This window comes from Diadema antillarum, unplaced genomic scaffold (assembly GCF_040938485.1).
Source record: "Diadema antillarum isolate AM-2024a unplaced genomic scaffold, OU_Dant_1.0 seq00001886_RagTag, whole genome shotgun sequence".
NCBI lineage: Eukaryota > Metazoa > Echinodermata > Echinoidea > Diadematoida > Diadematidae > Diadema > Diadema antillarum.
Window position 1 is genome coordinate 62,027 of NW_027272553.1, and position 17,690 is coordinate 79,716.

The window sequence follows — 17,690 nt, forward strand, 5'->3', positions numbered from 1 at the left end:
AAAGGAAGAGCCATTACGGTGTATCGTGTAACACACCAGGTGCTTGGAGATCCTTGGGGGAGAGCGATAATTCATTTTCGGTAATGAAACTGATATGGTCTGTTTCACCACAAAGCAGCCTCGTTTAACGTTTTGAACGACACTGATGGCCTAGTTTTATAGTGCTGATCTTTCTACATGATGCTGGCATTGTTATTATCCCAGTGATTCCATGCATCTTTTTTTTTAGGGGGGGGGGGGTGAGCAGCACATCAATATCAGGAGGAACATTGTATGTAAAATACCTCTTCCAGGGACTCTTTCTTTTTTCAGCCAAATAGGTTTCAAATGCTGGATGTAATGTTTATGTAGAGTCGGCTTCATGAGTTAGTTGAAAGTAATTTTGTGATAGTAGATTCCATTGCAAAGATTTTGTGAATGCAGTACATCGTCAAAAGACAATTTTTACTCTTAGTTGGTAGACAAAAGGATTGGAATCTATAGATCTTCTCTTCTTTTGCCTCTGACCAAGTAGTCTCCTATTCTTTAACATATTCCCTCCTTAAATTTTTTTTTTTTCAATTTTCAAGTTGTTATGAGTTAGATTTTGCTTGGTACTTTTTATGGCGTCATTTTACCCCAATGGCTTTGCTAGTCATCACTGGAATTTTAGGGGTACAGGGTTTCAGTTTTGCTGTTCAATTGTGTTGCAGCCTGTTCCTCCAAACTTGATTTAAATCATGCGACATCTTCTGAACAGACAACCTGATACTGAGACGATCGATGCGGCAAAATCTTTTACATGGTACCATTAGAGCTCCCCAACATCTGTGATTGTGGTTTGGGGGAATGAAGGTCGCATGACACAGTGGGCATAGAATAGATGGTAGGCACAGGGCATCGCAGACTTCTTTGAAGCCCGTTTCTAATTATGACAAATGTTGGACACTCTCTTGTTTTTGTTTTTGTTTTGACTGGAGTGTTTTTCCCATGAACGAGGGACGCAGAGCTTGCCTTGAAGAAGACCTTTATCATTCCTTTATTGCTGGATCATGAGACCTAGAATAGGCTTGGTATGTCAGGAATTGACTTCTTCTTTGTGTATTACCTGGAAAGAAAAATAGGAACAAAACTTGTCCCATCTCCTTGGATGTAATAGGAAGTAGTTAATAGTGATAAACAGGGAATACAACTTCCTTTAATGATTGTACCAAGGGCAAAGTAACTTTAGGATGCAATGTTTTGCCCTATAGCAGGCATGAAATGTACATGAAAATTGAGAGAGAGAGAGAAAAAAAGAGGGCGATTCAAACCTGAAACCTCCAGATTGCTAGACCAATGCAGTGCCCACTGAGCTTTGGAAGGCTGTAGTGCGGTGTTAGTCCCAGAAACCCTTTATTTTCTCAATGCTTGTATGGTCGCAAGCTTAATTGCAATGTAAGTATACCTGACATAAACCACAAGGATACATTATCATCGTCTACCGAGATGTGGATGTACACTGTAATTTCTTGATAGGTGGAGTTACATGTAAGAGATGGCTCCACCATTAGAATGATGGACAATGTAGGATCACAATTTCTTATTACGCAGTCCACACCCCATTTATCTGCCTATGTGTATTAGGGAACTTTTCTACCATGTACAGCTGTAGATGTGCATATGATGACATAAATGGTACCCTGGGGTACCAAATAAAAAATCAGCCATTTTGTTGAATTATTTTTTTTTTTCAAGGTTGTACCCTGGGTTGCCAAAAAGTGGGAAATTATTTTGGTGAGCCACACACGATAGCTAGCTGGAGCTAGCGCGCGTTAGCCACTGCACTGCACTGCACTGAAGCACACGCTATTGCTAGCACAGCGTACCATGCATGCATAGTATAACATGCAGTGGCATGGGAATGACTATGTACAATTGTACGCACACACAGTGCATGCATTTCTCTGCGCCTGTCCTCGAGTGGATGTGAGGTGGCGCTACACAACGTGGTAACCCGGGGTACTACGGTACCCCGGGGTAACGCGTGATGCATCATATGTCTGTTTTTATTGGAGTGAATGAACATTTCTTTTGCCTTTCTCTTTTTCTCCATGAACCTTGCAGCATGCCATGTATTGGAGTGTCTGGCTGGCCTGGCACAAGATGTCATCACCACCGTGGGGCAGGCCTTCGAAATCAGATTCAAGGACTATCTGCGGAATCCACCTCCAGTCTTCGTGTCAGAAGACAGGTACACCTCACAGCTGTAAACTCAATGAAGAAGATGGTGTACTAAGTAGTGTGTAATAATTTTTTTTTTTTTTTTGAAGTGTAGAAGACAGAGTAATTTTGAATGGAATAAAGGACAAAAGATGTGGAGAAAGTGCATTTCATGCTGTACATGTAAATTGTTAAATTCATTCATTTTGCCATGTCTCGAGGAATAATTTTCTTCGAGATAGATATGATGTGGTGTGTTCTCAGACACCTTCCAAAAATTTTTGTGCTGAAAAGTATTCCTAATTATTTTCCTTGTATGTGTGTGTATTGTCATTCCTTTACTGTAGGATAAAAGAGGTATGAGGGAAAAAGTGATTTTTTTTTGTGTGGTTCTTTTTAATGACCAAGAGTGGTATTCTCAGGTTTTGATTAAGTGTGTGATTAACTTTGTAATTTAATCAGGAAGATAATAACCCCTGAATATTGTGCAAAATTGGTGTTCTGAGGGCTTAATTATATATTTTTAAAAATGATAACATTCCTGGAAGTTCGCCAAACCTTTTTGTCTGAATTCTACAGGCCTTTTGATGAGATTCAACTATTTGTTAATAACCGAAGAGGGTAAGCATCATCATGGGCAAGAAAAAAAACCCCATAGTGCTTGATACCGAGGGTACTTAATGAAATTCTTTGGTATCATTAAGTCTTTGATCAATTGTTACTGCTTATTACGTGCACAGAACATTGATTTGTTATTAACTCTGCAATTAAAGGACAAGTTCACCTTCATAGACATGTGGGTTGAGTGAATGCAGCAATATTAGTAGAACACATCAGTGAGAGTTTGAGCAAAATCGGACAATCCGTTCAAAAGTTATCAATTTTTGAAGTTTCTGCTCAGTCACGGCTGGATGAAAAGACTACTATAGCTTGTGATGTCACATGAGTACAATGATATAAAGAAAGAATAAAGAAAATTCAACATATTTCCATTTTTCTCGCATAATAAAAGAACACTCGACTTCTCTCTTTCAGAAGGCAAGGGGAACAATATTACCCTTAACATACGTCAGTAGCAAGTCGAAGAACTGTTCACTTTATTCAAAAAGTAAAGTTTTGTGAAATTCTCTTTTTATTTTCCTTGTATAGTTGTACGCATGTGACATCATATACACTGTAGTAGTCTTCTCTTCCAGCAGTGACTGCGCAGATACTTAAAATATTTGTAACTTTTGAACGGATTGTCCAATTTTCCTCAAACTTTCACTGATGTGTTCTATTAATATTGCTGCATTCTCTCAATCCTTAAGTATATGAAGGTGGACTTGTCCTTTAAGTCCTTTCGGAGGTGCACGCCCATTGATACGCACAAGCGCATAAGACTTTCCCGCCAAAATGCTTGTTGTCATGGTAGTTAATAAATCCTCTACTTAAATAAGCTCTCAGAATACCCATTCGCAAATTAAAGTGCTGATTAAATGCTAATTAAGCCCTCAGAATACAGACCAAGATTATCAAAACATGTATTTCTGGTCTACCATAAAATGACATGTTAATGGTGTACTGACTTCCACCTAGTTGCAATTCTTTTGCTGATAGAGGAAGTACAAATGTCAGAAGGGGTGTATCATCTCACATTTTTCCTGAGCCTGAAAGTTGACGAGATTGTCTGAAGGGGAAGATGAGTGCCCCCCTCATCTGAAAGTGCCCCCTCATCTGATTATGCAAGAGTGTACACTGCCTTGACAATTCTCCCTGTTGCATGTAATTGTAAAAGCTGAAACAGTAGTGGCACTATTTAATTTCTGTAACAATGTGTTGACAACACTTTGCTGGTGCAAAGTGCAAGCTCTATTTGATCGTTCTCAAAAGGGATAGAGCACTATCACTATGTCCAAACTTTCATAGTTTTGTAGATTTTCTCAGCAATTGCTACATGTTGGGAAAAGAAATAAGAAGTTGAATGCTCAAGATGTTTCAGTCATTATAAAAAGAGAAATTAGATGCCATCGCCGCTTACTGTAAAACAAGGAAGGTTTGTTTCGCGTGCATTTTAATTTTGTGAATTTCGCGAGAGCCAAGGTTTGTGAAATTAAAATTCATGCGAAAGCTCTTGTCTACACTGTGTGCATTTAAATGCCGATGACAATTTGGGAAAATTTCATGCCACAAAAAAGGGCCATCAGCTCCCATTTGCGAAAATTTCATGCCGCGAAAATTTCTTGCTTTACACTATACACTCTGTCTTTGCCTGCTGCACAGTAACTCTGCATTACCAGAAATGCACAAGTGAAGGCTGACATTGCGCTTCAGCTTGACCTCCATGTGTTGCACGTGGGTGCATGAGATCACGTCATCCATCGTACGGACCCGACCACTGGCAACGAAATCTTTACGTTTATATAATGATAAGGAGAATTTGATGAGGCAGTTGCAACCCATTAAACCCCTTTGCTTGAACTTTCTGTTGCAGTGTCTTCGAGAGAATGTTTACATTGTAGGGATGTAGGGATACTGGCTTATTAACCCGCTCCTCCCGCAGTTCTATGAGACCTGCTCCATCCAGGACTTCCGAGTTTGTTATTCAGTCCTGCTATTTTCTCCCCCAGGATTGCTCCAGTACTCTAGTGTGGAACTACTCAAGCTGCTTCATGTGTTTTCTATAGTGAGTTAGAAGTTTCACAGCCATGAAACACACTCGTGAGGACTGCTGCTCTGTACACCTTGATCTTGGTGTCCAGCGTAGATGTTTGCTGCTGGGCAACACACGTGAGCAAAGATGAACCAGCTACTGACTTGCTTTGCTGATGTGCACAGATGTCTCTTTGTCCTCAAGGACCATCGGAATATATGATGCGCCCAAGGTATTTGAACTGGTCAATCGCCTTGAAGTGAACGCCTTCAATGGAGGGAGATGGTTGGAGAGGTTGGTGTGGTTCCTGGTAGAAACTGGAGAACTCCTGTCTTACCAAGGCTGGTCTGGAGACCAAGGAATCCACCCACTTCAGCAAGTCTGTTAACCCGTTGAGGACGAGTTACGAGTATACTTCGGCAGGGGTCTATGGGAAATGCATGTTGTAGCAAAATCAGCCCGTCCTCAATGGGTTAACGATGGCTTGGGGGTCAGACTCAGAATGCGCCATGAGGGACACGATCATCAGTGCAAAGTGCTCCTAGCAGGAATCTCTCAACAGTCTTTGTCGTCACACTCAGCCTCGGCAGGTCAGGGATTGAGCCATCCATTCTGTATCTCAGGTGCACCCCATGTTTAAGGTCCTGTTTAGCGTGGTTGCACACAAGTGAAGAAGAGGTTGAAGGGACAGGTGTCAGTACACAGCCCTGTTTCATGCCATGGGAGACTTAATAGAAGGGCTTTGAAGCTGTGACATTGGAGAAGGGCTTTGAGGCTCCACCGTTGGAGAGGACGAGGCCTTTCATTCCGTTGTGGAAAAGAAGAATGAGCTTCACAAACTTTCTTAGGCAGCCAAACTTCACAAGAATTACCCAGAGGATCTCTGGAAGAGAAAGACAATGTTTAGATGCAGGTTCTGCTCTATTAACTCTTTGAGGATGATTCCCGAGACTACTGGGGCAGATGTCTGTGGGAAATGTTTGTTGTAGCAAAGTCAAACCGTCTTCAATGGGTTAAGCACTTGCCCTCGACTTGCCTCACCGTAAAGACCATTTCTACAATGCTGCAGCCTTATCTGTAGCCTCAGTTTGGAATATGTGTGTGTATAATTGTGCAGGTGCATTATACCATTGCATGGTCAAAGATATATTTGAAAGTTGTTACTAAAAGAGCTTCATTACCAGCTAACCTTGTGTATTTCTCTCTTCCTTTGTATTGCTCCACCCTCTCACAGAATGGAGAACCCCATTTTCCAGACTGCAGAGTCAGCATGGGGAGATGATCCTGACTACTACAATGATATCAGCAAGCTGACAGTTGACCTCCAGAGCAGCAGAGGAGTGCCCCCGCCCCCATCATCAGGACAGTACATGCCAGCAGGGCCAATGGTTAGTATCTTACTGTTCCTCATTGCCTTTCTCTTCTACCCAAACCCACTCTCTTAGGATATCATATACACTTGTACCAGCTGGATGCATTATTATTATCTTGTAGTACCACCTTCCCTTTTTCTTCTACTTTGATCCCCTCCCTCATGACAGTCAATATCTATCAACTGGACCCATGGTAAGTATCTTACAGTACCTCCTTGCCTTTTTCTTTTACCTCAATTCCCTCCCTCAGGACAGTACATACATACAAGCTGGACTCATTAGTATGTTACACTACCTCATTCCCTTTCTCTTCTATCCCAACCCCCTCACTCAGGACAGTACATACCACCTGGACCCATGGTTAGTATACAAATAGTGAATGGTCACGAGTGCAATGGTACAAGATTTTGCAGGAGGTGAAAGCTAGAGACGCTCTATTCAATGAGGGGAAGCCGAGTTGAATAGTGGGTCTCATCTTTCAGCAAGTGCGAAATCTTATTCCATTGCACGAGTAAAGACCATACACTATTTGTTTTATACAACACCTCGAACGTCAACAGATTTGGTCCACGCAGGTTCTTGAATTTAGCACAGAAATGGCAACCATTTTCCATGAAAGACGTATGAGTAGCCGTGCAGTGGCAGTCACAGTGTATGTATGTACGCGAAACGAAGTTGTTTACAAAAAACAAATGAGTGACAAAAGTAGACGCTTGTAAGCGCACTTGTGATTGTTGAGTGCGCGCGGCAAATGTTTGTTTATTGTGACATCAGAGCTGTGCGATGGAACAAAAACTGTGAGTCAATCTTGAGTTTAACACAGGAGTCAATGGAAATGCGTGACGTCAGCCATGGGCTATCCATTTTTGCTCAAACAAAATTGCACGGCTGACAGCCAGAGCGTGCAATGGAACTTTTCACTAATTGTCACATGATGGGCAATCGACCAGTCAGATAGCTACATTCTAAATAGGTGTTGTATAATATTCTATGATACCTCCTTCCCCTTCTCTTATACCCCGCTCGCTTCCCTCAGGACAGTACACTGCTGGACCCATGGTAACTATCCCACAGTGTCTCCTCCCCTCGTCTCTTCTATCCCATCCTCCTGCCTCCCAACTGTAGTACATTCCATCTGGAACCATAGTTTGTATCTTACAGTACCTCCTTCCCTTTCTCTTCTACCCAAACCCACTCTCTCAGGACATACCAGATAGACCCATGATTAGTAAATTGCATCTTATTTTAAACCCTTCCTTTTTTTTCAATCTCAATGTCCTCCCTCAGAACAGTAAATAACAACTGGACTCGTTAGTATATTACAGCTGGACAAATGGTTAGTATACAAATAATGACTGCTATGAGGGGCACAGTTAAAATTATGGGCCTGAGGTGATGTGAAAACTGTAACTATGCCCGAAGCGAAGCTGAGGGCATAGATATGGTTTTCACATCACCGAGGGCCTACATAATTTTAACTGTACCCTGAATATCAAGCAGTCATTATTTGTTTTATATACCGAAAATATAGATTCCGAAATATAGATACCGAAAATATAGATCCTAGTTTCTTTTACAGCACTCGTAATCAATGCTGATCGACAGCGCGGCGGTCGTATCATTGGTGCGTACAGTGATCATCTATGTGTACAGTGTACGTTACGTGTACTACGGGGTTGCGATTGTCTCCAAACCAGTCCGCTAGTCTCTTTTATACAACACCTCAGAATGATGTCGAATTGTGATTGGCCAAGAACATGTCACATGACATTCAATAGAAAATACCTACCAAACTCATTGAGAGTGACAGCCATACAATAGGCCCCTGGCATGGGCCTATTGCACGGCTCGAAGGTACTGTAGCACGGCTTCGTGGGGGGCTACTAATGCATGGCCGCTCACAGAGTTCTGTGGCTCACAGCAGCAAAGCGTCAGCAAACTACATTGTACGTGCTGGCCGGCTGCGCTGCGATGGGCTGCCGGTAAACAGACCAGTCGCGGCGGAGTACTGCAACGTTAACGTGTACGCGCAGCTGCTTTACCTAGCTAGTTGCATGTATTGCGGCGGCGGCCTACCTACTGCTGTGTTTTTAGTTTTGACTCTGATCTGCTACGTGGACCACAGTGATCCCAAAATCAAGACTTCATTTCAAGTTGAGAAACCGTAATTTGATTATTTGTCTGTGTTTTTATACAAAATCATTTTCGGAAATAGAGAAAGTCTAGACCTCTTACTAGATCTACCGACATCTCAGGTAAACTCGATCTAACGTTAGCGTAGAATGGGTATAGACCCTGCGGAGTTTGTGATTCCTGTGACTGTGTGGTCGAATCATGACGAGTGTTTGAAAGCAGTACACAGGGTGGTTTACAATTCTCGGCCTAATTGTTACATTTATTTTTGGGCCTTCCTGAGTTAGCGGTCACTAATTTAGTACTGTGATTGTGGACAAGGTGTTGTATAAAACGAATAATTTATGATTTTGTTCGTGCATTGGGGCACGTAATACCGCACTCGGCGCGAGATTCGCCACTGGTCTATTCAATGCGGCGCTACGCGCCTTGTTGAATAGACCAGTGGCTTATCTCGCGCCTCGTACGATATTCGTGCCCTATGCACTCACAACTCATAAATTATTCGTATATTACAGCACACTGATTGAATGCGCGGCGGTCGTATCATTGGTGCGTACATTATGAGCGATCTATGTGTATGGGGTTGCGACTGTCTCGAAACCTATTTACTAACTGTGCCCGGGCCCCGGTCACAGTAACTCAATAATAGGGCACAGTTATTTTCATGACTTCCCTTTTAACCAGTCAGATGAGAGGATTCTAGAAATGAGGTATATAATATTATATGATACCTCCCTCTGGTCCCCTTCTCTTCTACCACACTCACCTCCATCAGAACAGTACATACCAGCTGAACCCATGGTCACTATCCCACAGTACTTCTTTTCTTTCTCTCTATATCTTGATGACGGGACTCGTGTTGTGAGGGTCTCCCCTGCTTCTTCACCCTCCCCTCCTGCTACTCCTTTTTCCATATTCCTTTCCCTGAAAACATTGCAACAAAGGATGTACTAGATGTTTACCAAATTTGAAAGGAACAGATGAAGAGTTTGATTGCAAAATGAGTCTACTCTATTCTTGATAAAATGAGATATTTGTGATTAAAGCTGCTTAAAGACAAAGAAAATGATAAGAAAATATGAGATATTTTTTATCATACCTCCAAGAATATTCCGTGTTACGTAACAAGTGAGGCATGACTGGAAAAGATGTTATTTTGCTCCTGACCATGGACCCAATTTAAATTGTTTTAAAATGGTGCTTATCCCATTTTGCAATCAAAATCTTCAAATCGTCTTATCATCAAGGAAAGGGGACCAGTATGTTGACCATCAAAAGGACAAATGATGATGAATTATATAAATAAAGGCAAAAAGAGGTCCAATTTTAGATTACGTTGTATCACTCAAAGGTTCAGGGCTGAAGACCCCACTCCAAAATATGTAGTTCATTGACCGACAAGAACGAAATTCGAAATGGTAGCAAGCGTTTGCAGTTTCTCATTACATTATTGGATGGAGGCTAAGAATTACAGTTTCCCATGGTATGTCGAACAGAGATGCCACTTGTTATGTCTAAAAACTTAAGAAAAATATCAACAAAATATGGTTTGGTTTTTGTTTTGTTTTGCTTTGTTTCTAACTTTTTCTTGGTTCCGAATTGAATGACTTTAATAACAGTTGGAGAATGGATGTGAAGTAATTCAGAGGTATTGTTGTGTGAGAATGCTATCTGTAGATGATCCAAGTGTCATCCTTTTTGGATCTGAAAATATAAGCAATATCAATCCCATGGGTGCATTTTAGTGAAAATAGTCACATGTTTATTGTTTCACGGATTTCAAAGAATTTATATAGATAAATTGGCATGAATTATCTGTCTTGTAACTGGAGGGCTTGCTTGAGTTGTAGTTCACTTTCTTAAATGGTAAGCCTATCCTTATGATGGGGTCCCGACAAAAAGTCTGGGTGTCTTAAAACAAAACAGTCTGAATACAGACTTCTTTTAGATTCAGAAATGTCATAGCCAGATGTGTGTATTATGTCAATGTCTCTTAGATAGATAGGTTTTAGTAGAACTTTCAAGACCATTGAATTTAAACGTGGAGAACCAGCTTGCTAAGAAAAAGAATGATGTCGTAAATGACAGTCTGTACATCAAACATACAACTAACTAAAATCTGTGTACTGTGTGTATTTTGTGAAATGTATTGTTAATATGTTGTGTCCATTTCCTGTGCATAGTTCAAAAAGCTCACAGCATTTCATCATTCTGTGCTCTTTCTTTATTCTTACTGCTGTTGGCATGTTCTTTTTTCGGGCCCCTCTCCTAGCTTCCCTGCCAAGATGTCACCATGGCGACTCTACCCAGAGTCATTCAGCAGCTGAACGAAAACTATTCCCACCAGAGGAAGCGATATATCCAGTTTACACTTATTCTCAACCATTTTCCCTCCTTCTTATGTATCTTTCCTTTGTCTGTCCCTCTTTATGCAGCAACCCCAGCAACCTTACACAGAACTCCTGGCGCAGCAATTGTCGGGGGCCTCCGCGTCTCCTGCTGGTACCCCCATGGGGCCGCCGCCCGGGTACACCCCCAACCCCCCACCGTACTACGACAATAACATCACACCCTTCACGCAGCCGCCCAACAACGCGAGGATGGGGCAGCAGGGGCTAGTGCCACAGCCCGTAACGGGGCGGTTGATAGACATCGACAGTGAGCCCGCCGTCTACGGAGCGACAGCTGGCAGTCCCAGTCCGTCCAGGACCAACATTCCTTCTGGTCTGGACAACCCCTTGCAGAAATCATGTAAGCAAAGATCCTACCTCTGCCCTGTCTCACCAATCAGTACATCAACATACTCCTCAGAACTATATTCCTCGATGTGATAGCATCCTTTCTTAAGCAACCCCTATTGTGTTGTGCGTAGATTTAGTGTGTTAGAATGTAAATTTATATAGTGGCATAATTCGTTTGCGTGTGTCGTGTCCATGCTTGTAGTACATGTACTTACAATGTCTATTCAAAGTCACTGTTTGAGTGCACCTTAGTGTGTTTGTATCCTTAAAGGAGTATCACCAATAGAGGTTCATGTGGTTCTATGTAATATTTTCTCGCATGGTGTGAAGTTAAAGTGCCTACTGTGGCAAGTACTTTTTCAAAAACTATCCCATTGACTCCTGCTTTTGTGTGCACATTAGAGTAGCATGCTCAGTCACATGTGTGTCTTTCTTGCAAAGCCAGCATATACCTGTCATATCCTCTTTTCCCACAACCTCACAATAAAAGTACAGAATTCATTATGCCTTCATTTACAATATGGCAGGCTGAAGATATATCAATGCACTCTCTGACCTTTCATGTCCACAAATAAACTCACCCCCCCCCCCCAAAAAAAAAAAAAAAAAAACCAACCAAACAAACAAACAAAACAAAACAAAACAAAAAAGAATAGAAACGTTTACAGTGGCATGAATGCCTTGTTCATATCATTCTGACATAAGTTTTAGCATTTGCTGTGATGTATAATATAATTTTATAAATTGTAGGTAGTGGTTCTGTAGTGATATCTCCAGATCACTGCCCAAAGATTTGTATGAGAAGTGATAAAAGGGACAAAGTATCCACTACCTTTGGTTGTTTGAAATTATCAAAATTGTATAGCTTGCAGCACTGATGCACAGAAAGACAAAGAAATATATAAAAAGCCACAGAATTTCCAAAAAATGTGAAAAATATTGTTTTGACATCTGTAGACCCGGAGGTGTCTATAAAGGTAACCCTTTTTGAAGATTTGCACATTTCTTAAAGATGAAGCATTGTAGAGTACAATGTGTATGTAGAGGGAATGGTATAAGGGGACATATGAGCTGAGTCAGGCAACTTTATACTGGCAATTTCTCTTGTGTTCTTCCCTTTGGTTTGAAAGTGTGAAACAAATGATTTAATGGACCGAATGTGCATTGCAATAATGCAGAATATTTGGGTTTATAAAAGATTGCTGTCAGGTAATGATCAAGATTATAGTTTTTCCAGGGAGATACCATTTCACATTTTTGTTTTTCAAAGTGAGAAAGCTTTATCTATTAGAACGGAAAGAGAGGGGACAAAATTCCCAAGCCAAATCCTACATTACAGTCATCTATAATGTAAACAGCGCCAGCTAGTGGCAGAGACCAAATAGTTGGCATATAGAGTTGTGCAAGGTGTCAGAGACAAAGCGGCATATCTGGGATGTAGAGTGAAAGGCCATGCAGAGCTTCAGTCTTTCTCTAGCTCCTTTTCTTTCTCCTCTTGACTCTCTTTTCTCCTTTCTTTCCGACACTCCCTCCCTCTGAAATATTAATCATGGGATGGTCAATTCGTACTTGCAGTCAGTCTCCCTATACATATGCTGTAAAGGCCATATCATCATATGCCACCAATCTTATAATATTTACTCTTTCATTGTTCTTAACATTTATTCTTCTCTTATCAAAGAAATATCCAATTCTTCATGTAAAAATTTTTCTTCATTATGCTGCGGCTTTTTGTAACCTTTTTGATTATGTGTGAAAGTCTTGTTTTTGTCGTATACATGTACTTGTGCTTGTTTTGTGATTTTATGTGATGTTGGAAAAAATTGGTTAGTCTGTAGACTTGTAAAGCTCCCTCTGTTGTGCTGTTCCTTCTGTCCATCTGCTGTCTAACCTGTCCTTCCCTCTCCCTGTCCGCCCATCCTACCTTCCTTCTATCATTAGCAAGACACGATAGTCCTTCACCCCAGCTAAGCCCCACGCACAGTCCCCTCAACAACAATGTCCCCGTCAAGAAGTTGTCCGTCAAGGAGAAGCGCAGGACGCCCTCGCTCTACGACAACCCGCCGTCCAAGGAGGAGGTGGATCTGTCGCGGAAGCTCACCGCGGCCGAGCTCGCCCAGTACCAGAACCTCGTCTCCAGCCGCGAGTGGCAGAAGCTGGTGGAGTCGGGCTACGACAACCTGCGCATGCTCAACAGCTTCAAGCAGAGCAAGTCGGTGGTGCTGCACAAAGGTGGTGATCTCGCCTACGACGATGTTGACGTCGAAGTGCTGAATGAAGTGCTGAATGAATACGATGACGTGCATGGCACGGAGAACCCATACGAATATGCACGTATGCATGCCCATCTCTCATCTCATTCATCTTCTCGTTACAGATCCCTGTTTTTTCTTTTCCGTTTGTTTTGATTTGATTTTCAGTTCATTCATCTCATCTATTAGTGAGATGCATTTTCCATAATTAACATTGAGTTTTATTTTTTTCCCTTTCAAGATGTGTGACCATTGACAAGTCTTATTTTTTCATTTTCAGGGATTTGTATTTATACATCTGTCATTGCTCATATATGTTTAATGATATTACTACCATGACTATATGAATGTATGTCAAAGTTGCTAGATTTGCATGCATGATCAGAAAAAGCAGTAGCATCTTAAACTTGCTATTTTCTAAATAAGAAAAAAAAGTGCATGTGGCTATTTTGCCCTTATCAAAATTATTATTTTCTTGCCAAGCATCAATGTTGGGGCTACAATACTTGTGTGTTGGTTTTCAGTGCAAGTGCCTTAACCCATTTGGGACGGACTGATTTTGCTACGACACACATTTTCCATAGACAGCTACTCGGGACTCGTCCTCAATGGGGTAATAGCAGTCTTCAAAATAAAAAAGATTTTTAAAAAAGATAAAAAAGATGTACCCCACTAGTACATGGACTGTCAAGTCAAACAATTTATCATTACATACATTCCTGCTGCATAGAAAAGATGTATGAGTACTTGTTTTATGATTTGATTCCCATATATTCTTGTTCACATATCACTTTTTTTTTTCCAGTTCTCTTATCAAAGATATTGTCTTTAATATGCCATATTTACTTTCCATGCTTCTGAGACTGAAGAATGCTTGCTGTATTAAACTCAAGCACTTTCTAAAGCCCACTTATCCTTTGCACATTTTTCGAAACGCGTCAAACTTTGCTTTACCCATTGCACATGATAACAAGTTTCCTTCAACTTTGAGATGGATATTTGCTACAGTCTTCCCCGTGAGAGTCTGTACCTCGACGTCTTTGTGGTGATATTCATCTCTCTGAGGAGCTGCATTCGTGCCATGAGGCATAACATTTGCACAGGATTATTTTGGAATGATCAATCTATTGAATGGAGTCTTCATCAGTCCGAGTAGCTGTGCTTGTGCCGTTAGGCAGAACGTTTGCACAGGATTATTTTGGGATGACCAATCTGTGAAATGAAATTCTGTCCACATTAATCCAGGAACAAAAACAGACAAACAGACAGACAGACAGACAGACAGACAGTCAAGGTTTCATTTATAATAGATATACTTAATAAGTGCTGCTTCTTACATTGGTTTTTGTACCTTTTTTTTTTTCTTTTTTGGTCTTAGTACATCAAAGGAAAAAGTCCTCCACCCACACTGTTCTTTTAGTTGATTGAGTAGCAATAGAAACTCACGTATCATTTGCAAGGTGGGATAGCATTATTCAAATTCAGAGAAAAGATACAAAAATATCAAACAGATTGTAGCATTTGGCAAGTTGCCAGAATACTAAAAATATTTTGTAGAATCTGATTTTAAGTGCTATTCCCTCTGTTTTAAGGTGCTGAACATGAATTTGCTTGTTGCCAAAGTTAGCAGTGGCATGGCAATTTATTTAAGTGAAAATAACATACATTTACAAGTATTCAGTATTAAAATGCAATAAAAATGACTAAATGTGTAGACTAAAAGTTACATGTTAATTGCAATTAAAATCCTAGTCATTCAAGGTCTCAGAAATGCTCAAAATGGCTTTTGCCATGTAATTTGTAATGCTTGAATTTTCAGATGCTAACATTTATTACCTCCGCCAAGGGAGGAGGTTATGTTTTCATGGGCGTTGATTTGTTTGTTTGATTGTTAGTTTAATAGTTTGTTTGTTTATTTGTTTGTCCATGTGCAAAATAACTCACAAAGTTTTGAATGGATTTGGATTAAACTTACAAGAAAGGTTCAGAATGACACAAGTAAAAGATGATTAAATTTTGGTTGTGATCCGAGAATTTTTATGGATTTTATGAAGGATTTTCAATATTTTAGCAGGTAGGGTCAATGAACTCGGGAGTTCAAGCAGCATGTATTTGAGGTTTGCATGCGTGCACCGAAGTGCGTGCTCTAGTTTCTGCTAGGGTTATGGCAAGGTGCCGCACAGCTGAAAGTAGATGACATAACTAGAAAAGCACTTTGAGAACACACACCAACGTCAAGGCAGCAACTCATTTCCACCCTTACACGCTTGCGAGATCCCAAGATAGAGGCATTTTGTTTGCTTCATTGCACAGTGCCTTGATCCCCGAGCAGAGCACACGCTTTAGTGTGCGTATGTAAACCTCCAGTATGCACAGCTTGAACCTCAACTTCGTTGACCTCTTATATGCCAAAAGATGAAAAATCCTTCAAAAATCCATAAAAATTCCCAGATCACTGCCCAAATTGAGTGAGGTGTTCTTTGTGTCAATATCAACTTTTTCTGCAAGGTTCATTTTAATCCGTACACAACTTTTTGAGTTATTTTGCAAGCAGGCAAACCAACGCCGATGATCACTTAACCTCCTCCTTCCTTGGTGGAGGTAACAAAAGACTTCTACATTTGTATATTGGGAGAATGGGGTATTTTCAGCATGCATATATATGAGTGGAAATCACTGATCTCTATGGAAGAATAAGATCAGTGCTGGAAAAACCTGCTTGCTTGGCACTCTTAGAGTGCTTTTCCAGTTTATAATGAGACAATATATACACATGAAAGAAATATCTTGAGTATGGCTATTTCAAGTTAGGATTTTGTTTGCCATCAAAATCTTGGTCATGACATGATATTTTCTGTTGCCACGACTCTGTTTGAAGTGCTGTTTAAGGAAAAAATAAAGCACATCTGTATCAAAACACAAAGTTCCCATACTGACTGCTCACAGTCTTGAAAATGGTCATTGACACGGTAATGCTTGAAGGACAAAAAATCAGATTCCACTGAAAATTTGAAGCACCCTCGAAAATTTTGATGAGAAGCCGTCTACTATTCAATTGCCTATCTTTGTTTGCAGTGAAGTGAATAAGGTACTTCAGAGCTGTGAATGCAAGTGTTTTCCAAATATCCTCTCTGCAAAGAATCAGCTGACCACATCTGTTCTGCAGCAGTGAATGAAACAGTTTTTCTGTGTCTCCACACCTCAGATGGGACTTGAAATCATTTGATGCACATTATTTCCAGTAGGATTATTCTTTTTTTTTAAATAACTTTCATTCCATTTTTACTCATGCATCATTCATGAGCCCTGTAAAATCTTCATCTTCTTCCTCAAAATACATGAATAGATTCTTGCCAAACATGGTAAGAGTAATCTAGGAGAGAATCTTGATTGGTTCAGAAGGGTAACACATCCCTTATTGTGTCCACAAACATACTCCCCCCCCCCCCCCCCCCCCACCCCCACCCCAAGAAAAAGATGAGAAAAATAAGTCCGGCCACTCAATTTTCAAGATCTTGATAAATCCATTTTTTTTTTCTTTGTAGATTGTGAGCAATTTAGTTGATGGGGGGAAAAAAAGACATTCATTGGTGATTCAAGGTTTGAAGTGGCATAGAAGAGTATTCATTTCCATGTCAAAAAGAGTATTCATTTCTGTGTCAAAAAGAATATAGGTCTAAAATTTAAAGGAATAAACAGATGCATGAGGCAGCACAGCTATGATCACATCTGTTCGTTAATTGAAAACCATGAAATTCTCACAAGTAGAGCTATGATCACATCTGTTCGTTAATTGAAATCCATGAAATTCTTTGAAAAGCTTTGATGCTGTCTATGATAAAAAGTATGTATTGATATTAATACTTTTTTTAATTGTTTTTCTTTTGCATGCATTTTTTTTTTTTTCATGTGCTATTGTTTCCTCATTTTGCTTACCAGGCTATAATTCCAGGCAGATTTAAGTCAGTGAAGTCAGCTATGGGCTAAAATATGTAGCTCACTGAAATACAAAACTTACGCCCCATAATATGCCCCTATTAATAATATGAAATACATCCATTCTCTACAATGTACTTGTACCTACTGCTCTAAATTCCAACCTCTTCATTCTATTTCACAGTCTGCTAACCTGTGCTTCATTAGCCTCTGGCATACATATTACATTTGTGCAAAAAATGTACAAATATTGATTAAAGTGGGATATGAGTGAGGAGATAACACATAATGCCGTGATACCAACACTACTGCATATATGATTTGCATCATGGCTTCTAACCCAACCCTAGTTTACAATTTGAATTTTAGCGTAGTTTGTTAGCATGAGAAGATGCATGTCCGTATGCTGGTTTGTTTGCTTGTTTATTTGCTTGTTTGT

At 40.4% G+C, this 17,690-nt stretch overlaps 1 protein-coding gene across 1 annotated transcript in view; it reads left to right on the top strand.

Moving 5' to 3' along the window:
- Window positions 1-17,690, top strand: part of LOC139712979 (SHC-transforming protein 1-like) — a 54,031-nt gene that overhangs the window by 5,851 nt on the left and 30,490 nt on the right. Inside the window, exons 2-5 of the mRNA XM_071624759.1 lie at window positions 2,086-2,212; window positions 6,048-6,201; window positions 10,758-11,073; window positions 13,005-13,295. Coding sequence (XP_071480860.1) covers window positions 2,086-2,212; window positions 6,048-6,201; window positions 10,758-11,073; window positions 13,005-13,295 — 888 coding nt within the window. The remainder of the gene's footprint in view (window positions 1-2,085; window positions 2,213-6,047; window positions 6,202-10,757; window positions 11,074-13,004; window positions 13,296-17,690) is intronic.